This window comes from Tachypleus tridentatus, chromosome 7 (genome assembly GCF_004210375.1).
Source record: "Tachypleus tridentatus isolate NWPU-2018 chromosome 7, ASM421037v1, whole genome shotgun sequence".
NCBI classification, from domain to species: Eukaryota; Metazoa; Arthropoda; class Merostomata; order Xiphosura; family Limulidae; genus Tachypleus; species Tachypleus tridentatus.
The window spans coordinates 58,290,832-58,318,801 of NC_134831.1; the positions used below are offsets into that span (position 1 = coordinate 58,290,832).

Below are 27,970 nucleotides of genomic sequence, written 5' to 3' on the forward strand. Positions count from 1 at the left end.
AAACAATTATGAAAATACAGTAACACCTACGAACATACAGAAACAGTCTATAATTGGAAAATGTTCATTAAACACCAAAATACAACCAAACATGCTATTTCAAAACACAACTCAGTCTCCATACTGATTAAGAATAGTCCATATTAAAAATCATCTAATGGTGAGAATGAACAAAAACAGTTACAAATAACAACTATTTAAAAACAACACAGGCTATAAAATTACCATAGAAAAAAAGTTTGACAACGTAAACGATCGTATGAAGATAATGTGCAAAAATATAAATTTCATTAACTATTAATAAAAACGACTTTCCAGATTTATTTTGCCATGGGCCACAATATATCTCGTGATATAAACAGCAAAAGTGGGTTCAGGAATATTGTACATGTTTGAGTTTTGTTCTATTGTATACTAGTTGAAATAAAAAAAAAAATACGTGTAAGAATCATTAGGAACTTTGAAATTTTCACTACCTTATGTTAAGATTTAATATTTTAATTGTTCCATTTCAAGCTTGGGTAATAAAAATTTCCGGTGTAATATCACGTTTATATTTGGGATCCTAGTATAAATAATATCACTTCGTTAAGAATTCGCGGGTTAGAATCCCGGTCGCACCAAACATGCTCGCCTTTCAGTGGTGGAGGCGTTATAATGTGACGGTCAATCCCACTATTTGTTGGTAAAAGAGTAGCCCAAGAGTTTGCAGTGGGTGGTGATGACTAGCTGCCTTCCCTCTAATCTTACACTGCTAAATTAGGGACGGCTAGCGCAGATAGCCCTCGTGTAGCTTTGTGTGAAATTAAAAAAATAATAATAATAATCGTTAAAAAGTGCAGTATGGAGAAGATGGACACATCCTGGCGGTGTGTACAAAGATTCAGGAAGTAAGACAAAACTTAACTACAAAAGTACCTTATGAAATGAATACATAAACAATATAAATCAGCGCTCATACAGCAGACCACAGAAATGTGGAGAACTGGGTAGAAGTGGTGATGGGGACCGCGATCTAAAGTTCGAGATCCAGTCCTTTAGATCACTGAAGTGAACTTCAAATCAAAGCTGAAACGAGACAAATGTGTACATGTATAAAATTTAGCAGCAGCAAAGTATTGTTATATACGTTTGATTAAACGTCCAAAACACAAGGTACATCATTTGTGTCCCACAGTTAATGAAGCACAAATAGTTTATCTGGGAAAAAGGTCCGAGACACGAAAGATATTACTCTTTAACCTGTTGTCCAATTACTACTGTTGATAAGAGTTATAAAACGAAGCTCCTAGGCCTTACGGTAAAAACAAACTTAAAAGGCCAAATAGCGATCATCTGCTTGAGTTCAAGGTGGCCTGTTGTCCAACCCAGCTCTCTACCCTGCTATGAAAATGTGTTTAGCTAACTTCTAGCCCTCATACATTCATCAAAATACTTTATTTCTCGTCCAATCAGCTTTACTCTGTATTTGTTTTACTTTTATCGATATAGCAAACGTTCTGGATGAAAATGGTTTGCCAGTCGTTTTTATAATAAAAAAAAATATTACAACTACAAAAAAACTCCACACTTTATATCCGATATTGATCTTCAGGAATGTTTTTTCGAACGCGGTTAGGTCTGTACAGTTTCGAGGCATTTCCGTTTTGATACCATTTGGATAACTGGATAATCACGGTTGGTGGTATGCTTAATATGCAAGCAAAACCTTCTACACTTATTCACACCAATGCGCAGCTTTCCCAGACAAGGCAATATTTTCATACAATATGGCTATCCTTGTTATTCAGCCCGAATTACAAAACGATGACTGAAATAGCTCAAGATGTTTTGAAGATATAGTTCCTTAAACAACCAACTTTCTATGCCAAGAATAGGATGCATATCTCACAGATCCAGATTTAAGATCTTGTTAATAAAGTGTAGGGGGCGGGTAAAAGGTTTTGATGTTGGAGAAGGAAGTTAGGATTTCATTTATTTATACCAAATTAAGCCACCCATTTTAACAAGTTTGGTTTCAATTTTGAAGAGTCACGCGAGCCTCAAATGTTAATATGAACAAAAAATGGTTTTGCTTAATGTGGGAATAGTTTAATTTTCACGTTTTTTTTTTTTTTGTTTATAAATTGTCTTCTGAAATGTGTATAGTATGTCACTAACCTTTTCCGAAGGTCTATTAAGTTCTTATTTGGACATCTTAAGTGATGTTTGAAGACAAGCATGACTATTAACTGTAACTAAGGTGACATCTGAAGAAATTCTGCACTAAAATCTTATTATTTCTTTAAATAATCATTAAACCTTCAAATGAAGCAGTGATAAAAATGACCCAAGATAATATGGGGTTATGCCAATTACAACCAATGCGATAATTCTTAATGACGGCAAATAGCGTCAAAAACGTCTTATGCCTGTGGTTCTTCGAGCTGATAGCCCTCGAGTAGCTTTGTGCGAAATTCAAAACAAACAATCTTCGAGCTGCAAGAGTAAGTGAACTGCGTATCTGAAATATTAGCGACAGAAGTACCTAAAAAAGTTGTATCAAATTGTGCACAACTTTCTATAGTCTCACAAAATGGTTTCTAATACAAAATATTATGAACATTTCGACGTCTGATTAAAATCGAAGTCCAGTTTATCTGAACAAACTGCCAAAAATATATTACAGAACAAACGTAAATTTGGGAAGTGCATTTTTAATTTTTGTTTTAATTTTTAACCAGATCATTAATTTTCATTGCAAGTAAGTGACCATATTAAAACGGATCCATGTCGAAAAAGGCCTCGATGTAGTCAAAACGTTGTCCTACACTCGAAATACGCAGCAGCAGCAGTCCATTAAATTCAAAACTATTGTTTAAAACACTGCCTAAAATACCATACAAAACAAAAATGGTATTCAAATTTCTCGCGCTAAAGAAAAGAGTTAAATAATTTACACTTTGATCTTCTTTTTCGTGACATTTTCTACATAAACAGTTGGAAGATTCAGTAATCTTCAGGAAGATCGTTCTTAAGACTTACTCCTCAGAGCAACTATTTGCGATTCAATTTAGGGTTAGTAGTCTTAACATTTTTATTTGGGATTATAAATGCGTTTGGTTTTGAAATGGTGTTCTGTGACGATTTCTGTTACTTTGTTGTAATGTTACTAACAGAATCAACCGAGACCTAATGGTTGGCGTGCTTGGACGGTAGTCTTAGTCCTCATTACTTAAGCTGATTTGATAAGTTGACTTCCTGTATTTTTTATAAATATTATGCTCAGATAGACAAGGAAATATTTAGCATTACTTTTCAATACAGAAACACGCTAGAATAAAAGGAAATATGAAATAAAGAAAATTATTAGCCATTGACTAAGTTATTTAATCCAATGACTTAGGAGATAAACCTTTAGACCATTTTTGTTGATCTGATAAAGGTTAAGTAAATGACATTAAGTTACCTACTACTATCCTATTAGTCTTTTCAACAAAACAAAGGTTTACTAAATTAATATTATTGATTACATGCCTTCTCTCTAGGCTCTACGTTCAAGATTATGGATACCTATGCACAAATGGCCCTCATATTGTTTTGTTTTTTTAAATTTTGCGCAAAGCTACACGAGTGATGACGAGAAAACCCATTTGTAGAGAAAAAATATACATGTAAAAACGGCAACATATATAAGACTACACGAGGTTTATCTGCGCTAGCCGTTCCTAATTTACTAGTGTGTGAGAGGGATTCGAACCCGCGACCCTCGGATTATGAGTTGAGCGCCTTAACCATCTGGCCATTCAGTGTCAGCCCTTAAAGCAAAAAAAAAAAAAATAATAATAATAATCTTACTAGTGCTACACACCTTCAAATGAAACTTTATTTTGGTCCGATTTTCAAGATTAACAAATTTTCGTTAATTTTTTCAGGGCTTTTTTTTTTGGGGGGGGAGTTATGGTACCATAAAACGTGAGAAACTATCGATCGTTAAGTGCTATAGTTTTGATTTGTATGGAAGAAACAAATATGCAATTTATCGTAAAAAACAACAAGAAAACTACAAATTAATAAATATTCATAATACCAAATAACTGGTCATTTGAGGAAACGATAATATTCTGGTTGTCCTAATAGTATTCACTGTTGATCTGCACTTTCAAATACGAATAATAATTGTGCCCTTCCAAATACACACATAAGCAATTATTTATCTGGATATATACAAGACCTTTGGTATGTCCAGAGAGGTGATGAGAGTTTTAGTATGAAAAAATAAAAACGACATTAAACCCTAGAGGAGACTATAGATATAAATTAATTACAAATGCGCGTCCTGTGAGATGTCCCACCACTAAGCATGCGAATCACGAACTGAGAGTAACTTCTATGGTAACGGATCGTTCTTGGTACTTGGTTGAAACAAAACCAGGTGTAGTATAACTAAATATACCTCACCTCCTATAGCGCGCCATTTTTGGCTGCATTCTTAAAACCTGAAAGGGCAGTATGTTGCTCTTCCGGCATAATAAAAAGGGAGTAGGAAAAAGCTAAATACTGAGTAATGAAAATCATGGAACGCTGGGAAAACAAATAAAACCAATTATTCACTGTGGAAAAGTTATTTAAATATTTTATATAAAATAAAAAAACCTAATCGCACAAGAGTTCATGACAAGTTAATGTCCGAGTTAGTGTTAAATAATGTTATTCTTATTGAATCAATATTTAGTGGTGATACAAGGCTTTAAACGTGGTTTAGGTTTATTGTCATTAACTTTATAAGCATTACACATCACTATTTTATACGTCCTCTACGTTGTCAGATGGTAGGAGAAAATTGGGCATTTTAAAGGGCATTTTAAAAATAAATATTTGAGGGTAAAATGTAAAGGAAAAGTTCACAAGAGCAACTAAAAATTTGCAGCACGAAAAATACTGTTTAAGAATTCCAACATACCACATGAAAATAACTCACTGATGTTGAAAACTTAGAAATATCAAGTGGTTCTAAGCTAATAATAACCATCTCGAACTTCCCCTCCTACATACAGCTTTGTTCATGCGTGTTTGCGCAATTCATTAGTTTGTACCTCAGGTGAAAAACGTGCTGTCTTTAGGTCTTCCAACTGTTTTACACTTCGTAAACGTTGGTAGAAAAAACTGTTTTGATGATTCATACCTCATTTGTGTCCATGTTACCGATAGTAACATTGCTTGCATTTTCGACAACCTCCTCACACGGTGTGCTATTTCAAACAGATAAACGGAAACCTTCGTTAAGGAAAATGTACGTTTAATTCAGTATTTCACTCGGTTAGAGTAGTAGTAAAGTATTTCTTAATGTAACAAACCACGTGATGGGGATTGCAACAGTGCCAATGGTGTGTAATAACTGATACAATAACGTTATCGCTTACTACTGTCAGAGACCATCAATGTGCTAGCTTTACTGATTAATTAAAAATACTAGGACGTTGAGACTTGGCAGCTGTTAAATAACAAATATATATATATATATATATATATATATATATGAAAACCGTAGAACAATAACTGCGCAAACGCTAATTTTTCATGTTTCGATAACATAAGTACCACGTTTAACGTTTCAAAATAAGACATTATACGAATGCTACTGGTTAATAATAAATCCTTAAAAGTGATGAGTCATTAAGCACGTGAAGGAACACCAAGAATATTAAACTAGTATCACTAGTGAGAATTGGGACTAGTCTTTCCGTCACTGGTACGCATCTCGAGCCCCCAGTAAAGTTTTAACTAATATTTTAGACTAACAATTCAGTGCTTTGAGTATAAAAATCCATTAATATATTATCCTTATCTCTAGTTCGGGCGTATTTCATAATTATAATTTCAGCAAACGTTATGAATACACACACCACATGGGTTCGTAATCCGAGGGTCGCGGGTTCTAATCTCCCTCGCACCAAACATGCGCGCCCTTTCAGCCGTGAGGGCGTTATAATGTCACGGACAATCCTGCTATTCGTGGGTAAAAGGGTAGCCCAAGAGTTGGCGTTGGGTGGTGATGACCAGCTGCCTTCCCTCTTATCTTACACTGCTAAATGAGGGACGGTTAGCGTAGATAGCCCTCGTGTAGTTTTGCGCGAAATTCAGAGACAAATAAAAACACCATTCGTCGAAACAAACATTTTCAGCCCTAAAATCGTCATTTTGGTAAATTATGTATTTTGTATCCCGAAATTTTACTACATTTTCTAGTGTTATCTTTAAGATAATCACCAAATAAAGGAAGCTTTTAAGTTGTCCAAATTGTATATTTGGTTCAGAGGACTGAACTCTCACTGTTATTGGAGTATCTGTTTCCCTCTAAAGCACAGCTATGAGAGTTTGGAATTTCGTATCGTCATGAAGGGGGGTATTCCCTCTCCAAACCTCCCAAGGTTTACTAAAGTTTCACTAAAGTAATGAAATATTAACCTGCGTATTTTCATTGTTATTATTATTGTGTATCTAAAAAAACAGATCTAGCTTTGGGAGAGTCGCTTGTCAATAAAAACTTGTTCGCAGAGCATTAAACTGTATTCTTAAATATATTTCTGCTTTTTTGCTTCATATGAGCCCTCCAATAGCAGAAGTCTGAAGGCTTATAACGCTATAAAACAGTTTCGTTGGTCGATGTGAGCATATCCCAGCTAGCCAATAGTGTACGGTTAACTATAGACAAAAAAAACTTTTGTTTTTTTACATAAGAAGTCTTGCCATAATTCACAGTGTTAGAACTATTTAATAGCAGTAAATACTTTGGAGTTGGGTGCAACTTTTGGTAGTTCTTATACTCTACAGAAGCCAGTCATATTCAGGTTTCATTCTAGACTAGTATGGTCCTCACAAACTATAGTGAGACAGTTCGGTCTTGGAATTTCTAGAAATAGCACGCGTGTAGTTAAGGCTTACGATCCTACTAGTATTTCAGTTACTAATAGCAACGAAAGCTCTACTTCCCTGTCAGAGGTTTGACTAAAAGAGTTAAAAAACACTACGGTGCAATCAAAACCTATTAGCCCATCAAAATCACCCCATATAAGCTTTCAGAAGTTTATATTTCTGAGGATTGAGTGGAATACTAATATTCAAAAATTTCAATTAAAATGAATCTGACATTCCATATAGAATGACATTCATTCAACACAATGCTTCGGCTTCATAAAAGTCTTCATCACCTCCTAAAGACTTGCGGGCGAAAGACTGCGTCGAATAAAAGTTTAATCTGCAAATTTTGAATGAAAGAACCCTATTTCATTACAATACGGCGACAAAAAGAAAAGAATGCAATTATTACACGCTCTTTAGAAAAAACAAAACATTAAAGACAAGGGTGTAAGTCTTCTGCAGTGACCGAAAATTTTAAAACTTTCTCAGCGCTCTCTTGCACTTGATGCCAACTACAGTCATGACATTAAGTAAAGGTGTAAACCAAGATATTTCACATGCCTTGAAACACACAAATTTTTTTTCCCAGTTTTACGCTCATCCCTACAATTTCCGGTTTCACACTGACTTCCGGGACTTATCTGTATCAAGAGCCATGTTAATTTGATAGTGGCATCACATATCATGCGATATTTCAGTAAAACTCCAATTGGAATAACTTGAAAAGCTATAATATCTAGAGACAGTTATCTATTATTATACGAGTATATAGATTTAATAGGCAGCGTAGATGTTCTTTTCAAAACTGAGTTATTATATAACTGTTTCATATACATCCGTGTATATATTTATTTAGTGTAATAATTATTTTTAATACATAGTAATGTAGTTGTAAATTTTACAACCGAGTTATTATATAATTATCGTATATCTACAAACACTAACGTGTTTAACTTATGAAAACGATACTGCCAAAGGTTGCACAAGCTGTCAGGTCAATTTATTAAGGGTCATAAACATAAGTAAACGATTTCAGGGGCTTTAACTGGCAACATACAGAAATAGGTGTTAGAAAGAGCAATCGGTCGTATTACTATTTAAAATAAAGTTGCATATGACCCTCAATTAACACTGAAGAAAGCTTGTGGCGTTTCCCCAACTTTAACTACAAAGATGATGGTTTCTTGGAATTTCAACTTGTCCTGTCCTTGTTCGGTTAAGGAAGACGTTAACGAAATGCAAGGATTACGTGTGTAACATATTTTACTTCTTTCATGTCGAAATGACCTTGTTTCTTGTCCGTTACTTGAAAGATTAGAACAGATAATTCACTTGGCATCACGGGATACCTCCGCAACTGCGTCGAAATATTACATAAGCCATATGCATTGGACTTTCCTGATAAAAGTTCCATGTTCAACAGTGCAGATACGGAGGAGTGGGGGGGGAGGGTGTATATTCTTAATAACGTTATTGAATGAGGATTTTTATAATCAACTTTTAACGCTTTGTATACATGTAGTTAAGCCTACGTAACTGTACGTCTGTTTTGCGTTTAAGCGTGAAGCCACAGAATAGGGTATCTGCGCTGTGCTCTGCACGAGTATCGAACCCAGATTTTTACGTGTATAAGCCCTCAAGCTTTCCTCTTAACCACTGGGGGTAACCACGTAACTTTCTGAAGTACTAGCGCTTATGAAAGAAGCTTTAAAATAAACCTTTAGAATCACGTAATGAACAAAATCAGTTTTTTTCAAATTTAATGTACTCTGCATATCTGCATTTTAAATTATATGGATTAATAACACACATGTGAAAGCTAATTTTCCGTTTTACAATAGGTAGATACTATTTTATATCCTTGTAGTAAATCCATACTGTAGTCGAGACACAACTCTAACAGAAATCTAGAGGAACAATCTGTTCTGTGCTTACCGACCAAGAGATGAGGTCTAGTCAACCGAAGCTGTGATTGAAAGAACTTATTTGTGCAACAATCGGTTATATACTTCAACGTCGCACAAATAAATGATTGATATAAAAAACTATATATTATATTTCAAATTTAAGATAAATCGTCCAAACGAAAGCAACTCCATGGTTCTCTATGAGAAAGGGAAACAAGTATGCGTTTTGAAAGAAGTCAAGAATTATCAAAATATTAAGATATTTTTTCTTGTCTCACATTAGCATAAATTAATAAGCTTTATCATTGTATATTTTATTTCTTACCCTCTAAATAGCTTACGATTTATTTCGAAAAATTGTTTCACAGAAAAAGGCATACAAGTAATCTCACCGAAATCGATGAAGAGAATCAGTAACTAAGAAAGATGCATGTTACACAACCAATCAAATCTTTATTCTCCTCAGACGATTTACACAAATCGTGTAATATTGTACGTTTTAAAAGCGCGGTAGAAGTTCAACTTCGACAGATGTCGAACAATACAAGTGAACAACCTTTCATTTTTTTTCTTTCTTTCTAGTCAAACTCGAATTATCGTAAACTTTAAATTTAAAACCTAACGAAAATAACAAGTTTACTTCGCACGGAATTTGCTAATGTAAACTAATGAAAGATACCACGACTTGAGATTACAGGACCAGCTGTTTGAAAGCTGATAATGAAGTTCAGAAAATATATATATGCTTAGAAAAAATAATAATTATAAAATAAAGTTTCGCCTTTCATTTTTTCAACCAACTTAATACACAAAAAAAACAACTTAGTTTACACAAACTATCAATTTATTAGAATGCAACCAGATATTTTAAAATAGGATTTTTTTTTTACTTCAAGAAGTAAGGACATTTTAGCACAAGCCTTCTCAAAGCCGAAATAAAAGGGATTTGTCTAAATTTTGAAATATCGAACTCTTCCGGAAGCAAATCTCACTAATAAAAAACGTCAATACTGAATTTATACAAAATCAAATCATATTCGATATTATGTTCAAACTTGTGTTCATAACCAAGTACAAATTTAACTTATCAGGGCTAACTCGCACGAATACAAACTAAATCTCCAAATTCCTCAATGTATCGCTAAAATTAATCATCCAGCTTAACTGCTGTTAACTGTCATACTTTCAGTTACGTAATGAGCCACTCTCGTCAACGGAAACGGCTCATTACACGAGTTCCCTGCGTTAATTCGAAATACTAAAGCGTTTAAAATTATAGTACTATGTTTAAATGAATAACCAAAATAACTAATTGAATATTTCAAATCACGTTATTTAGTTCGTTTCATTTATTTACACAAACATTTTTATTGTATTAGAATGTGCGTCCGTTAATCCGCACACACACGTATTATGTAACGGTTTCTGCTATTGAATGAGATGTGTTGGGTGATTCGGTAGAAACAATGCAAAACCCAGTTAACTTAATAATAAAAGCGTTTTATTTCTTCGACTACAACTAGTACAAGTTTCATGTAACTTAATGCTTACAAATCACAATTACGCTAAACACCTACTTGCTAACTTCTTTCCAATTTGAAGCACTTCGTTAAAACAAACTTTAAAAAATTAAAGCGCTAAATCAAACAATTAGACTCAATTGATAACTTACTGATAACTTAAATGTAACTTCACCTTTTATACAGCTAAAATCCTTTTCTAAACTTAAAAGAAATTCTAGTTATTGTGCTATGCGCTTATCTTATTACACTGAAACCTATCGCCCAAAAACAATAGACGTGCAAGTCAAAATATCCCAAGGTATACGTGTAGAGCAGGCTCGATAGCGATGCACAAATCGAACGAGTGTAGTACAAGTACCTTCTTACAAACGACCCATTAGTAGCATGAGCCCAAAATACAGTGATACTTTAAAATAGTAGTTTGCAACGTTGACTACACGAGAAGCCGATTTTCACATTAATTAAAGCAGTTGAACAAATAACTCGTGGATCATTACGAAACTGAAAACATGCAGCTGACACTATACTGTTACAAGGAAGTATTGGATAGCAACGTTTAATGTTAACCTCAGAAGTATATGCTTATTTTTATGTTTAATACCGGTAATACCCATATATTGGGTCCTTTTTAGGTTTTTTACTGCTAAAACACTCAGTGTAAGAAAATGATACAAACAATCTTCTGATGTTTTCTGTTTTGAATTTCGCGCAAAGCTACATGAGGGCTATATGCGTTAGTTGTTCCTAATTTAGCAGTGTAAGACTAAAGGGCAAGCAGCTAGTAATAACCACCCACCGCCAACTCATGGGCTACTCTTTTACTAACGAATAGAGGGACTGACCGTCACTTTATAACGCCCCCACGTCTGAAAGGGCTAGAATGTTTGATGTGACGAGCATTCGAAACCGCGACCCACAGATTGAAAGTCGAGCACTCTAACCTCCTGGCCATTTCGGGTCCAACATCGGAAGAAATCACTAATTTTCTGTGTAGGAACTAAACTCCTACATTAATTAGTGCTATTAACTGTCATAGAAGTTTAACGCACAGATAGGATATGTATACTATCCAGGATAACATGGGAGGCGAGTCGGCTCTGAACACCGACTCTAGTGACACATGGGACTTTAAAAGAAACATATCCGGTTCGATGACAATCAGTCTAGCTGTTCATCAGTTCTAAGTGATCAGAGGAAGAAATAGAAGCTTCTAGGAAGGGTGATGTAGGAGCGTCAAATTCGAGCTCCTATTCCCTACGTAACTCCATGGTTTAAGGCTTACATTAATGCAATAATGGTAGTATTTTCATGTTTGATTCATGTAATCAAAGGCTAACCAACAAAGTCATCTCAAAAGAACCACACGCCAATTGTAATATAAACACCAGTAAAAAGTTTAAATAATTGTTGTGATATGAACCCGAGTATTAACTCTACAGATGAAATAATATGCCTGTAAATTTAAGTCTGGAATAAAGACTTAGAAATACTGGAGCTGTTCATGGTATGAAAAAACTAAGCGATACAAAAATAACTTAATGCATACATCTTACCACAAGATTCGTCGTAGTGAAGAATTACATAACCACATTAAACAATAAATACACACAAATTAGCATTTTAAAAGACCACATACAACTTACGTTGAGAATCTACCTTTAACTCAAGTACTTCCTCGTTTTCTGCAGCCATGAACACAGATTTAAGTAAGAGTTTTCCTATATAAATACGTATGAGCACTCGACAATCGGCACACCTACTTACAACGGAGACTAATGTGCAGCTAGCATGTCGGTATCTTTATGAATGTTTTAAATTTGAAGAGCCGCGATAAAAGCCACACAACTTGTAAAGAACAATTCTTCCAGTTACTAAATGTGTTCAAACCGTTTAATTATCCCCCCCCCCCATAACTTCAGTAGTTTGTGGGTGTCTTACAAAGTCGCATGTCTATTGTCGCAAATTTTTGGAATAGCAATCAGAAAGTCATCTCATTATAGGATAAGGATAAAATATATCTATAATATGATACATATGAAACTGGTTTAGGAAAGTGGGTTAATAAATAAATAAATAAATAAATAGTGTAATTATTATTATGAAATCCAGCCAAATGTTAAAAGATAGACATGTATAAATCACCCATATTTCATACCTTAAAATACAAAAAAAAAAATTAAATACGTAATTTAAATTCTGGATAGATCGCATTGGTACTGAAATGCGCCCCTAGCGACAATAGAAACGTATCGGTTGTAGTTAGGATGTGCGTATTTGCCCAAACTTATTTTAAAAAAAATAACAAGATAAAACGAGCGCATACTCGTGTATATTTTAAAAACGTAATAATTAGTCATTTTTATAGTTGCATCCCGAGGAATATTGAGAACAATAATTACCAACTATTACAGCTGACTTTTGCACGTGTCTAAATGTCCACTGGAACTAGACAATGAATGATATGCCGGTATCAACACTGTTTCGCCACAATACAACTGCAAATGGTTCTGGTAAAAATCTGCTGTGTAACGAATGACGTACTAATTGTGTAGACGAAGTCACGAACTACGAAGTTGTTCATATTTCCTTAAATATTTACGTATTCAAGTTTACAACCTCCGAATATTTTATCCTTCCAACTTAAAGTAAAAAACATGCATTTCTAGTGGTGTTATTCATAGCCTGCCAGCTAGGATAATAGCAATCCACATACGGATAGTAGTGGACATGTAATTCAGTATCAGTTGATAGTATTTTAGAGTTGTTTTCAAGACAGAAAGCATTCCAAGCCTGCCTGATAAATAATCGTTAAGTCATGTGCACGGCCACGCGATAATAAACATTTACCTGATACGGCGTTGAAGGTGTATGTGCACGTGGCCATGTGAGAACAAACAAAAAAACACTTTCAAATCAATCTTTCATTTGAAAACGAAGGGTAAATGTTTGTCGACAGCGTTGCACATACGTGGCTCTTGTAATTCAAGTACATTAATCAAGGTGGGGAGAAAAAAGGTTGAGAAAATTACTCTTAAGAAGACCAGAAGAGAATTTTAGTGTTTTGTTGTTTGTTTGTTTTTTTTATTCTAACAATCGTTATTACTTACCTGAGCGTGTACGGGTGAGCGCGCGCATTGAAGTGTTCTTCTATTAGAAAACAATGAATTGTCTAGGAGTTTTACGAAGATATATTTGGAAGAAACATGATATAAACGTAATATACATTCGTGTAAGTGTACTTTAATGTTATAGTTCCCTTTAAATAAACTTAACACAGAGCCTCTCCCTCAAACAGCATTGAAATGTGTTACTAGGCAATAGATCAAGGATGAAAAAAAATTGGTAATTCGGTGGTGTTGCATAAGCCACTGGAACGTCCAGTAACAGTTGTATCCAAATATCCACATGACAGTAAAGTATTTCGGTTGGGTTTGTGAGCAGAGTTTCGGAGAAGCCGCACCACCTAATATACAAGAGTTAGACTAATTATTCTCAAATTATGCAACTCTTTCATTGTCTAAGTCTTTGTTCTTGAGTGTGAGATCAAACTTAAAGCTAGTACTAACACCACTTCTATCTGTGTCAGTAATAAGCCTATTTTTGAGTACCGACGCAGATGGATTTGTCTCAACAAAGGCTACCAAAAAATTGCATCATAATCACATCCACATCAACTACACTGGTTGCAAGTTAAAACATATTGAAATCTTACACATGTAGATAATGGAAGGAATAATGGTGAAGGATTACGGCATGCTGAAGAGTAGCAAAGTTCTAGTCACGGTCAGCAGGGCTGGGAGCCGTGTTGAAGACCTTTATCATGACACCCAGGAGGAATGACAGGCAAATAAAGAAAAAAGGCTCATGTAGCGTCATTGACTATAGGGTTTCTGACAATTATGTGACCAGTCACAACTCGGTCAATATTTGCCCGATTTGTAAATTGTAAATTGTTATATCTCTTCAAAACAACATCTATATGCATGTTTTGAAGAAATATATGGCATAAGCAGCGAAGATACACAATGGAATACATCATTTGATGTGAAGTATGTTGTACATCTACGAACGTGTGCGTGCGTGATTTAAAAAAAAAAAAAAACGTTACCTATGTATATCTTACGTCTTTTAGAATGCACAATTTTTAAAACACTTATGCTAAACCACATTATACATCTTTTGAAGTGCGATTTTAAAAAAACAACTTAATGTTATCTACATTATACATACACTGGATCGTATAACTTTTAAATATGATTACGCTAAAAAACAAAAAACTCATTTTCAAACCTCATTGTTTCTTGTCGAGGCAAATTTAGGAGTCGTCTATACATTTTCTTCACACGGAATATTCATCGAGGGCTGTATTCTCTCTTACAAAAAAAAAGGTTGAAGATTACCACCAATGTTCATCCAAGGATGATGTCACCTCTGCTGGTCAACGTAATTTAAGTTACATTAAGAATAAACAATTACTTCGATACGAGTACAACGATGCTTTAAGGTTGAAAGTTAAATTACGATTAATGTAGAAATGTCTCTTTTTTTTTATTATTAGTAATAGATGGTTACCAATGGTTACTAGCCTCTAGATCTAACCAGATCAACATTATTGCATATGGAAAGCAGGATAATCATCGCCACAGTATTATTTAACTAACCTCTTTCAAACCAACAAATGTTATTCAACACCTCGAAAGAGGAACATAACGGAAAACCCCTTTGACTTTCACTGAATCTACAATCTTCTACTATTGTATTACTAGCAAATTTATAAGTATGCATGTAAAAACTAAAAATATTTTTCTCCTGCGCGTAACCACCGAAAGGTTGCGCCTGTGATTAGACATCTGTCGATCTCCTTCCGGTTTTTTTCATTCTGACACAAGATTTTATACATTTCAGCAAAAAGTTCAGAAGTAAAAAACGCATTATACCATAAAAACCGTGTCGATTAATGTTGCAAGTTTCCACATTGTGGAACACTGTTGGTGTAAGGTCAAAAGATTTAATGTTGATGAAAGATTCATAGTTTTTTTCTATCAACTAACACATCTGAAACATATCCCATACACTTAGATAGTTTGTGCGTAATTGTGAATATTAAGTTTCCTGTAGTCTTTTAGATACCCAAACCTTTAGTTTGAGGTTCTCTTGATAAGAAAAAAAAAAAAAAGAAAAAAAAGAGGATCCCAAACCTGTAACCTTAACTTGGTGATAGAAAAACAGGACCGTAGTAAAAATAAAATCTCATTTCCACATATCGTTTAATTAATTCAATATCATTTGTTATCAGTTAATTATTTATTTAGAATTCAACTTAATTCAGCACCTTTGTTTTCCGCACATTTTTGGCGGCATCCCCCCCAAACAAAAGTTTCACGACTTCCATTTTGAGAAAGACTGTTTTAGAGCACCACGATAAATTGTATTTTATTAAGAAAACAGTATCACGGTAAATAAACCGTGTGCACATTTCAACAAAATCTTTGAAAATAAAAACATTTCTTTAAGAAAAGCAAATGTTAAACACGTTTAATAGCGCTAGATCTTACCTGTAAACATATGCATTGTTTTTTCCAATGTGAAACTATGAAGTTCCTAAGAGTCAACTCAACAGACTGAGAAATACGCAATCACAACAATTCACTGCTCTTCGATGATCTTACAACAGTACATCATACATGGATTTCACTGCTGACACTCTCACTTCTATCGAACCGTTTACACCTCGTCATCAAAACTAGTGTTACATCTTGGTTTTCGGTCTACGAAATCAATTTATAGATGTCTAAATATAGCTGGTTCGTATGGTTATCTTATAAGAGTACTCGTCATTCTGTGACACAAATTTCATTGTAAATACCAAAATAATTGTTTCATGTCACTGTCTTACTACCGTAATTATGCGACAAGTGACGAAATCTTGCTGTTTATCATGACAGACCCATCTACTATAGTGAAAAGGAACAATAGACTTCTTTTGCCTGAAAACTTCGAATTACCGCCGAGATGTACATGTTATTTTGGTCATACGCCACCTAGTGGTATTGTATCTCATGAGGAACAGTAGCGTTATACGCTCCAACCTTAGTACATGAGGATCGCAAAAAGTATTAGATAAACGTAAAGATCTGTTAGACGTCACCACCTGTATAAATTATGTTTTTTTTATTTCTTTAACTGGGTTCTCTCCTGGAGTTAAAATGTTGATCATCGGCCCCCCCCCCCCAACACCTTCAAGAGTACATGTATCTTAACGACTCATTGTTCCCGTTTGTCAGGGCCAAGAAGAGATAGGTTCTAAAGAACTTATACAAGTGGGGTTTTAACTTAACAACATGGTCCTAAGTCTAAATTTAACCATCACAGAAGTTATTTTTGTTTTAAAAGTCTCCTGTTTTCCAACACTAGGAAAAGCATCTGTCCTAGTCTCACGTTATGTTGTGTGTTAACACGCGTTAAAACGAAGCTATTCATGTATAAATATTTACACTTAATGAAACTAGTACGAGTTTTTTTAAAGTGTTATATTTTACCAAGTCTTAAAACGTCCAAAAAGAAATTGAAGAGCTGAAAATGCCAGTAACAATTAATAAAAATTATTTACAGTCATAACTTAAATCGAGAAAATGGAGTTTATTTTACATGGTACGTTTCGAAACTTTTCTTTAAACCACACTGTAGCTCTAAAGAATTTATAAATTTCATTAAAACAATATACGCATAAGCTCCAATCTTGGAACTTGTTACTTGTGAATGTACACCCACTGTAAAAATGCCGGTTTTAATTCTAATAAGTACTATGGTTTTAGCTTATGAAACAAACGTTTTGCGGTATAGAAGGCCTACAATGACGAAATATGATCTATTATTACATAGTAAGACTAGTTGGTGTAAATTGCAGCTGGTCTGACGAGCACTGTATTAAGCAAAAGGCGCAATCTCAACATGAACGTAAAACAAAATGTTATTATACACTAAAGTGACTAAATTTATTTTAAAATCTGTACTGCATGCACTCTGTAGAAAATGTGCTTTAAACTCACCAATTTAGTAGTGTGATATCACGTATATTACCTACTGGTGGATCATACTACATTACCGTATGTATTTCACACCAAAAACTTGTTTTCTGTAACCAAGTGAAAAGTGCTACATACCCAGTACTACAAGACAGTTTTCAGTACTCTTTTACTGTAATTAAACGAGATTACGTCAATATAAATAAACGTTTTACTTATTTTGCTGTTAATAAAATAGTAGGATTGGATAAAAATTTCTAAAAAACAAACCAAATTAGTATCTAGTTTTAATTCGGACATTTCTTTACTCAGGTACTTTAACTTGGCTTACTTCCAACTTCGAGTATCATGTGCACTATACATTAATTATGCCCATTACAAAAGTGTAGGCATACACCTTATGACAGAGACTACCAATAAAAAGTTGCGCTTATTATCGAGATCGTGTGTCGACTATAGGATACAAGACAAAATATTTGGAAAAAAATCGGAATTTAAAAACCTGCCACTAGGGTTCGTAAAAAGTAAGGGAATAAGGCTGGAGATACTATAGAAGTTATTAACTCAAACTACAGACCTTTAATTTGGCTATATGCTGTTACATAGAATGACATTAGATTTGATTTTATCACATTAATAATCCCCACTAAAATGCGTATAAATTTTTACCAGCAGAAAAGAAGTATTTTCAATTAGAAATTATACGCCTAACAAATCGCTTTGAATAAACCTTGTCTTTTACATTCTACGAATGTGTGCAACAGAATTCAATATTAAGTGTACTGATTTTTTGTTTTTTTTTTACTCCTTCACTTCATACACAGTATAGGTTTTGGTTTCCTAAAGATACAGATTGTATAGTGTACAAAGCATTGAGTACTTGCATGTTAGTTATCTAATGTTCCCCTGTTAGTGGCTGATAATTCTCTTTTCACTCCGTCAAGCTTTTTAAAGGAACAACATATACTTGTAAGAAAGCTGACTTCAAGAAATAATGATAACATCGTTCACAAGAATTGTGGTGTTTTGTAGCTTATGTTATCGACTTTTCAATATTTCTATAACCTTCGCAGTACATTATTTAGCATCTTACAAAAGACTTGGGTAACAATAAACTGAGTTATTTTTGTTGAAGGCTGACAAGAGAATAAGAACTAGTAACGGTCCGTTTTGAACAGATTTTATTTTCATTGTTAGTCTAACGTGTGCGTTTTTTGTGCATTTCTGTTTGCAGCCTTACAAGTCAATAGTAAAAGGTTTTAAAAGGTATTCTTTGAACTAAATCTTTACTATTTAAGACGCTTCTTGCCCCAATTATATTACGATTTTGTGCAATTCTTCGCTATCCCTATTATGGGCCACTATCGTGGTTCACAACATTATTACTTCATCTTTGCAAGCCGGCTTTCAAAACCTCTTTACTGGTCACTTATCTCCAATGTCACTGAATTGTACAGGCCGGATGGTGAGTCCTGGTATTGCGCGAAAGGCCTTATCGGTACCGAGCATAAATGACTGACATAATATTACGTTCTTCGATCAAGCTCTTATAATTCCAATTTTCAGTCATCAAAAGAAAACTATTATTCTTTTCCGAAGTATATTTTCAATCGTTCGTTTCACCATCCCATAAGTTAGGACTACTTGACCAAGAAAACTTAGAAGGATCACAACATTTGTACATAAACTTGATCCGTTGTACTGCATCTTAATATCGGACAAGGAACTAAAATAAGGAAACCAATAAAGAAAAAAATAAATAGAGCGATATTATTTAATAGAAAGATACTTTTAGAACGGTGCACAAGATCTCAAAACAAACAGTCAGGTAAACAACACACTAGCATCTTCCAGTTTTACAATTTTCACAGTTTGGAAAATGTAGAAGACAAGATAATTTATTTGACCCAGTAACTATCTAGTTACGCTGCTTTTTAAAATAAACTCTTACACCTGTAAAAAACAAAACTGTTAGTATTATTCGTAAAGCAAACTTTTTGGCGACCAGGTATATAATTTTTTTTAGAATCGCATAGATCTGATAAATACGACACGAAACAAAATGCTAGAAAAAAGAATGTTATAAAGTCGCCACAGTCTGTGATCCTAGTTGTTAGTGATTGTTGTCATTAAGTATAACATCGGTCTAGTGTTGACGGGAATATGTTATACAGTAGCCATAATCTGTAATTCTGGTTGATATTTATTATTTTCTTAATTATAATACCTATCTAGTTCCGAAGTATCTAGACGATCGATGTTATCCAATAAAACCAGTACAACTATAGAATTATTTTTTATGCAACGAACTGGTATTCTGAATAAAAAACTGCCCCAATAAGAATCTAAGCAAAGACAAACTACTTTGAAACAAATATTATGAAATCAGGCAACTTTGAAAGGTTTATGAAAGATTAAGATGTCTGACATAAAACTCATCTTTTGAGCTATGTTTAAGATTACAAAAATGGAATACATCACCGCAAAGTAATTTATAGAATCCAAACAACTATCTAAATAACGATACGAAATATTTCCTTAAAATACAGTCCAGCCTATGTATCTAAACCTGAAGATGACCTGAGAAGGTCGAAACGTTGTTCTCTACTTTATCTTAAAAGTTTTAATACCCATACCTGCTGTCTTGAGATACATTTTTATTTCAAGTAGGTTTCTCGTCGTCACGAACAGTTCAGCCTAATACAATAATTTAACGATATTTTATCTCAAAATTTCTCCTATGCACGTTATACTCCCCGTTAAAGTTTAAAAATGATTTATTTACACATTTAAGCGTGTATCTTTTATATTTAGTAAAATCAAACCTTTAGGAGCGCGCGGACATTCCACAAAATTCGTAAAGATGTTTTCAATGATCTGGAGTATAAAGTGATACACACCTATCCAGAGAATTACAAAATGTATAAACACAAAATACAATGCATTAAAACAAAAAAGCAGCAAATTCCTTGAAGTTAATTTCTAAAGTGTGATTTGAAATTAATAGTACGGTTCCTATGAATACACTTTTAATGTAACTATTTCATTAACGTTTTAAGCAACGTGAAACAGGAGCATTCTTAATGATTCTGGAGTCCCGGGCAGAATTCACTAAATGTTCCCCCTCCATAAGGATAACAAAACTCAGAAGCATAGTAAAAGGCATATCATCATGAGCCCTACCATGTGTGGGGCCCCAGGCAATTGTCCAGTTTGCCCAGTAGGTAAGACGATTATGTAGATGGCATGGTGCATTTTTAATGGAGAAATATGTCTAATGTAAGCTTCAAATGTTAACTAAATGTAGCCAGACTCTTAACGGAAACACATATCTCGCAAAATACTGAAAGACTTGACTGAAAAATCAAGTTACAATAGATTTGTGTGTGTGTGTGTGTGTGTGTGTGTGTGTGTGTGTGTGTGTGTGTGTGTGTGTGTAATGCGTACTAAATGATATAGTTAATGGTTTAATCGACAATGTAAATGAAAAAACCTAAAATACATCCGAAAAAAAACTAAATAGAATGGAACTGCAGCTTAGTTATACTTCAGACAATTAGTAAACACTAGTGAGTTACAATCATTATGTAAATAACTGAGTGACAGATATACTCGTTCAACGCACGGACGCTTCCAGTTAGTGAAATGCAAACACCAACTTCCCTACACCACTCCCCAGGGGGTCCTTAGATTACATGCCAGGTTTAATGATACTTGGTCCAGCGGTTTGATAGTTATAAATTGGCACGCCGACTTTTGTCAAATGATAAATATACAAGAGAAAAATCAAATCGCTCTGTTCGAACAACGTTGATTTAAATGGAGATGGAAAGTTATAAAGAGTTCTGAAACGTTGGAGAACACATTCTAAATATTTTAATAATATTCTAAAGTCGTGAGAAACAGTTGAGGGTTGAGAAGTATTGAAATGCTTTATTTGTAAACAGGTATTTCTTTATGTAGATAAGAGGTCTCAGATTACTACATGTCAAAAGGCTTAACTTGATACGGGTTTGTTTGGTTTTAAAGTAAAAAAGAGGTCTCGGATTATTCCACTCTCAAAACGTACAGTGGGTATCTATTCAGCTTCGTAAATGATAACGAAAGAAAAATAGAAAACGGGGTTTAAGCTACAATGCAGCAAAATAGCATGAGTGAGCCCCCTTTAAAACACATTGAGAATAACAATAATAACACAGGTAAAGAAATCCCCGATTCACGAGCGAGTACCAGAACCCCTTTAAAGCACACTGACAATATACCAACAGTGTTGCTAAAAATTTCTAAACCACAAAATGCGTGATGGATTGAAGTATTAAACAACATTCATTGTAAACTATAACGGTTAATATATAGAAAAATCATATGCTATATATTAGAACAAATCAGTGAGTCACAAGGCACACTGATTTCAATACAACAAAGCATTAGAAAAGCTGTGTAATAAAGTAGTTAAGTTTACATTGTTTTTTCACACCACAAGAACTTCAAGATTGCCACGTATGACCACAAATTTTAGACAACAAAAATCAATAGGCCTTAAAGTATTTAAACGTTAACAAGTTCACCAGTAATTAATTCAACAGCAGCCAGCCGTCTATTCTTCATGAGAAACAGGTTGAATATTGTTGTTTATTGAAATTTGATTTTATTGTTTAGGTCCAATTATCCATGATAGAACTTACAAATATATACAATTAAATCCTGAAAACCCACTTTTGCAAGTTCCGTAATTAACTGTAGCAATTTCATAAAGTACGTCTCTTCCAAGAATCAAAATTTTTTCATCATAAGTCATTTTGCAAATTTCGTTTGCGTCGTGCTACTTAAAAGAACGTTAAGCCTAACATTATCACGACACGATCAATTCCATAACGACCCTAATCTTCTAGAAGTTCTATAAAATTTTTCATTAGGCCAGCTTTATTCTTAAGATCCAGAGCAATCTGGCTTAAATTAAGGTAAACTACAGTGAATAAAATTTTCAGTAAATAATTATTAAAAATTTATGATCAAAGATTTGAACTGAAAAGGAAAAAAAAAAAAAAAAGTTTTAAAGCTCATGACAAGAAAACAAAATATTGGCATTTTCAAACCTAGGACCAAGTTATGAACTATTGAACATTAGCACCTGACAACAGTTTTGTCCGGCTCTTTGCACCAAATGAGGTTGATTGTTACAGTTATAACTCACCCACAACAAAAAAATGACGAGCGTGTTCAATGGCATAACATTGAAAACCACGGACACTTTCATCCGTAACCCGAGACGCTAACTACTAGGATCGGGTTATAACAACAGATGAATTTTATAAAAGAAAATATATTACAACATGCTAATCCACAACATTAAGACCAACCACTAACATAATCGTTCTATGCCACAGTACATAAAAAAAGGGTGAAATACACTGTTTTATAGCCATGCACTACGAGACTAAATTGTGTAATAATTTAAAACTCATGAAATCCAGAAGAGAAAAAAAGGTCTACTCAAAATTCCTACATTCACCCACAAAAATTCAACCAATACGTTTCAGTTAAGTTGTTTACGAAACAAAAACGAAAAAAAAAATATTGAACTTTAACTTCTTAATTTCACTCTTTCTGTGCTGCCAAGCATCAGTTCCGATTAAATACCAGAAGTGGGTTTTAGGAAATAAATGCAAGTAGCTTCGAATTTTGTTTCTCCTGTTGTCGATCAAACGATAGTTTTAAGTTGTCCTTTATTCAGTGTTTATAGCTGTCAATCATCGGTGATGTTATGACTTTTTGACACTCCCACGTCAAATACTTCTTCATACAAATTCAGTCATCCAAAACAGTTCAAATTACTTCACATGTAAGCCGTTTCTTTCATCAATTAGTCCTAGCTTTACGCATTCAGCCAATAGGAAAAATGAAACAGTTTTACTATCGATGTCGCGTCATCGCCCAACCACGTAAACACGATTTTCGTTAAAAACACAGTAACTTCGTGTTTTCACATCTGTTTTGCTTTTACAACTTAACCCCTGATAAAGCTTGATCCAAATATAATACTCTTGTGAGATTAGCTAGCTGATTAACCATATTACAATGTAAGCGCTTGCTATTCATAAATTAAATTAACCTTTATCGTTTTACGTTACCAAGAGAAAAGCGGTTGAGCGTAGAGATAAGTCAGCTTCTTTATTGCATAAGCGTAGAAAATTATTAGAACCTATATTATTCTCAACATAATAAGTTGATACTCGTGAGGAGGCTTATTTATTTTGTGCAAATATCTTTAGACTGTTAAAAAAAACTATTCAAATAACTTTCAATTTCACCATCAAAACAAAACAAAAGCATTCGCCAGATGGAAGAGCACTCGCTTAACATGCGAGAAATACCACATTCGATCATGGGATATACAAAAATGTTAAATTACCCAACGACCCTAAGGTGGAGGATCGAGAGAAGAAATGTTACAGTGGAGATACTTAAGTTGTATTACCACTGTAGTATTATTTCGACATGCAGAGCTATGAGATATAAATATCTGTTTCCACTTCCTTGCACACTCAACCAGCACACTAGAAATAGAATGTTATCGAGAGAACGGTCTACAGCTGAAAGGAGTTGAATTATTATTAAGGTATAACTCCGCAAGGAAAGAAAACGGGTTAGAAGAATGGGAGTTTGTTTTTGAAGTTCGCGCATAGCTACACGATAGCTATCTGCGCCAGCCATCCCTAATTTAGCAGTGTAAAACTAGAAGGGCAGGCAGTCATCACCACCCACCGCCAACTCTTGGGCTACTCTTTTACAAACGAAGAGTAGTATTGACCGTCACATTCTAACGCCCCGACGACTAAAAGGGCGGGCGTGTTTGGTGTGACGAGAATTCGAACCCGCGACCCTAGAATGGGGGTGGAAAAGGAGGAAAGAAAAAGAAGAACCATGATATGAAAGCGATAAACTGTTCCAAACTACTACGCATGGCAAATATTGCCTTTTTATGTAGATTTTCAAACTCACCAGAAGTTAGTCCAGTGTTTCTTTTATTTTTGGATTTCGCGCAAATCTAAACGCGGGTTATTTGCGCTAGTCGTCTCCAATTTAGCAGTGTAAGAGTAGAGGGAAGGCAGCTAGTCATCACCTCCCATCGCCAGCTATTGGGCTACTCTTTTACCAATGAATAGTGGGATTGACTGTCACATTATAATACCCTCACGGCTGAAAGGGCGAGTATGTTTGGTGCGACGGGGATTCGAACCCACGACCCTCAGATTACGAGTCGAAAGCCTTAATCCACCTGGCCATGCCGGGCCCAAATGAGTTTTATGACACTCGTTAATGTGATAGACTTCGAATAATTTTATATAAATACCTAATTAACACTTATCGATTAAAAAAAGTATTTTTTTTAAAATTAAATGCAAGAATTTCCTTAGCTCAAATTAATACAATATCTAGGATTTAATAAAGAACTGGCTGTTGCATTAAGCAATGGTATCAACGGGTATTACTATCAATTGTTTACTTGGAAAAAAAAATTAGCATATTTAACCCAAGCACAATTTCATTTCTAAGAGCCACACAAATACTGATCGAGTTTCGCCATCGTCTTATAATTCACAACCCCAATAGGTTAGTCAGTATCATCTCATTGGTCAACATAAATTGTATCATATTTCTCTAGTCCAATGAAAGGTATTTCGGAATGATAATATTTCAAAATGTGCATCTTTTGTTATAAAAATATCTAAATCTTTCCCCATTACACATGGTTAACTAAAATGGAAAACAAATGTGTTCGTTGTACAAAATCTACAATGTTAATATTTTTCACATGTAAAAGTTGTAAAATGATCATATACTGCCCTCTACATCATGCAGTACCCCCTCAGTTCAGCAAATATGTCGCTGCAAAACTAAGCTTTCACATAACATTTAACCTTTTTTTTTTTTATCTCAAGACCGAATTAGGAAAAATGTCAATATAAAAGATTTTTAATTGTAATCCCATTAAGAGAGGAAATTTTCAATAGATAATGGGGAAGTTTTTATATCTGAAACACTTTTGTTAATGTAGAAGGTAGTAATATATGAGCAATAAGAAACGTCATTCAATTGTTCCCTCTAGTAGTAGAAACAGTCGAGAAGACTAAGAAGCGAATATATTAATATTAACATGGTATCCTCACTTTAGCCAAACGATCTGAATGACTAACAAAATGTAACATCATTTATCGTGCCATTAACTTGAAAGATTATGCTGGTTAGGAATGCTAAAGTTTATATCAAGAAGTTGTCTGCGTAATCAAACACTCCCTGTGAGGCAAGTTATGTTACCTACGCTCACAAGTACGTATTATATATTAAAAACTGAAGTGACGTGTTGAAGCTTTGGTACCGAAGATGAAATTACCCGCAAAGCAATAATATATCGTTAGAATAAAAACAAAATCAATCTGCTTTTTGGATATACGTTAAATAAAATACTCCATTTAATTCATTTTAATCTACCATAATCCTATTTTAAGATTATGTTCATTAATAATTTATTGGTTCTAAGAAATCAATATGTGGCAGGCGATAACACTGCTTACGTTAGGATGGCTCGTATTGTTTATAGTAGTGATATTTTAAATATCCCCTTAATGGGTCATCAGAACCTTAAAGTATTATAATATGTTTACTTTTACAAGTATGTAATGACCGAGTCAGAAGTTCTGGAAATGTCTAAATATCAGAAAGTTTTAATTTATTATTATTTATTATTCTTCATTCTTATTACATAGCTCAAAAGATAAAAAACTTTGGTGTCAACCAAAGTCAAAGTTGGCAAGTTTCCACTTTAAGTAATATTAACTGATAATAATTAAACACTAAGGTCCAGTGTAAACGATGCTATCATTACCCCTCGAAGTTAGCTTTCTTTACACAAATCTGGTGTTTCTTTAAAAAGCTTCAGTACAGGATTAAGTAGGAATTACCAGCAAATAATAGATAAACAATAACTATTACACTTTGAACCTCATTGTATTTATAACTGTTGTAAATATAACCTTCATATGCCTTGAAGGTATTCTTTCTTGTACATTTCTTAAAACAAACTCCAGCTTCATTAAGAATGGCCATTAAATTAAATTTCAAACTCGCTGTTAACTTCCAATTCAACAACACAGGATACACTGAGCTACGTATCAAATTTATTTTGGTAATTATGTTTACCAACGTTTTTACAAAGTAGCGAAAATTTTATGAGAACACAAACTTATAAAGGGAAATAAATCAACTTTGATGAGTTTCGTGTTTAAACAATATTATTCGTTTTTTTTTTTTTTTTTAAAACGACAAATACACTTGTTTGTTTATCTAAAGGTCCTTTGAACCTGCATAACTATATACGAGATATTAGTGCGAGTTATTGGTAACCGATTCTAACAAGCCTTACCGACTAAGCTCATCTCATTCACCGAAGTTGAGGAAATATGTTCGAAAATTCTGATAAATTTTCTAGTAGTCGTGTGTTGAAAAAACAAAACAAAAATGGATACACTTTTTATCATTCTACACTCGTAGCACAAAATGGGGATATGTCAATATTTCGAAATTTTACAATGATGATATGTAGTATTCCACGAATAATAATAATGATATTACTATTATTACTACGAGATTTTTTTCCTAAATTAGAAAGTTTTATTTACGAGTAACAGTGATACAAAATGATTACAAGTACCTCAATTTTCCACGCTTATGTCCCTAATGTAACCCTACACACATACGTGTAATATAACAATCTGAATGAATATTAGGCCTACGTATGTAGTTGCTTTTTACATTCAAATTTTTGAACTACGTCCTTTTGAAATATCGGATTCTAAACCCACAAAATAAATGATTAAATGAGGAATAAAATCGAAGTTCAAACAGGAACTAAGTTGATCGTTTTGGTGGAATCAAACAACTTGAAATATCTTTGTGTTTACAGACACTTTCATTTATTTTTACCAATCAAACAGTACCTTAAATCACTTAGTCTCTTACATAACTTCAAGAAATAACAAGTTGTTTTATTTCTTTTACTAACATAACACGATTACGTAACAAACATTAAGTGACTTGTCTTGCAGGTTAAGTAACAAAATGATCAAGAAAGCACTTACTTTTCACCATTTATCTCAAGACATTAAACATACTGTTATTTCTTGGACCCACCTGCGTTAGTTTATACAAGGTTTTCACTGAAAGATCATATGAACTACACATACGTCAAGTTTCTCAAAGAAGTAGTCCTAGCATTTTTTTTCAGATGTTTTATTCGTTTTGCAAACGTTCGATTCGTTTTACGTACACATTGAAAACAACGATAAAATTAACTTAATATGAATGACAATATTTATTAATATTATCCTAAGCCATAGATTTCACTTGGTCATTGATAGGATTCTGTTGTTACATTTGATTTGAAAACTGAATGTTTAACTTTTTAAAAATTTTAGAATAAAAGTTTTCTCCGCTTTTTAAAGCGTCCTGGTACAAAATTCATTAATCCTATTTCAACTGTTAAGACAACAATCAATTTTAACTTAAGCGACTTAGTCCTCTAGAGATTACCAAAGTACAAAGCCAGACAAACTAC

The 27,970-nt window shown here is 33.8% G+C and overlaps 1 protein-coding gene across 12 annotated transcripts in view; it reads right to left on the reverse strand.

Annotated features, from left to right (window-relative positions):
• LOC143255743 (uncharacterized) overlaps positions 1–27,970 on the reverse strand; it is a 51,219-nt gene that overhangs the window by 16,275 nt on the left and 6,974 nt on the right. Inside the window, exons 2-3 of one of the 12 annotated variants that reach the window (XM_076511912.1) lie at positions 15,886–16,098; positions 14,621–14,703 (exon numbers count right to left, since the gene is read on the reverse strand). The exons of 1 other annotated variant lie outside the window; for it this stretch is intronic. Coding sequence is in view for 4 of the 11 variants with exons in the window: in XM_076511900.1 (XP_076368015.1) it covers positions 20,181–20,255 (75 nt within the window). In the remaining 7 variants the exon portion in view is untranslated. Of the gene's footprint in view, positions 1–4,069; positions 4,369–5,075; positions 5,095–5,164; positions 5,305–12,729; positions 12,939–14,620; positions 14,762–15,885; positions 16,099–20,180; positions 20,256–27,494; positions 27,955–27,970 lie in introns of those variants that run through there. 10 more of the 12 variants (XM_076511905.1, XM_076511903.1, XM_076511902.1 and 7 more) reach the window with 10 other exon arrangements.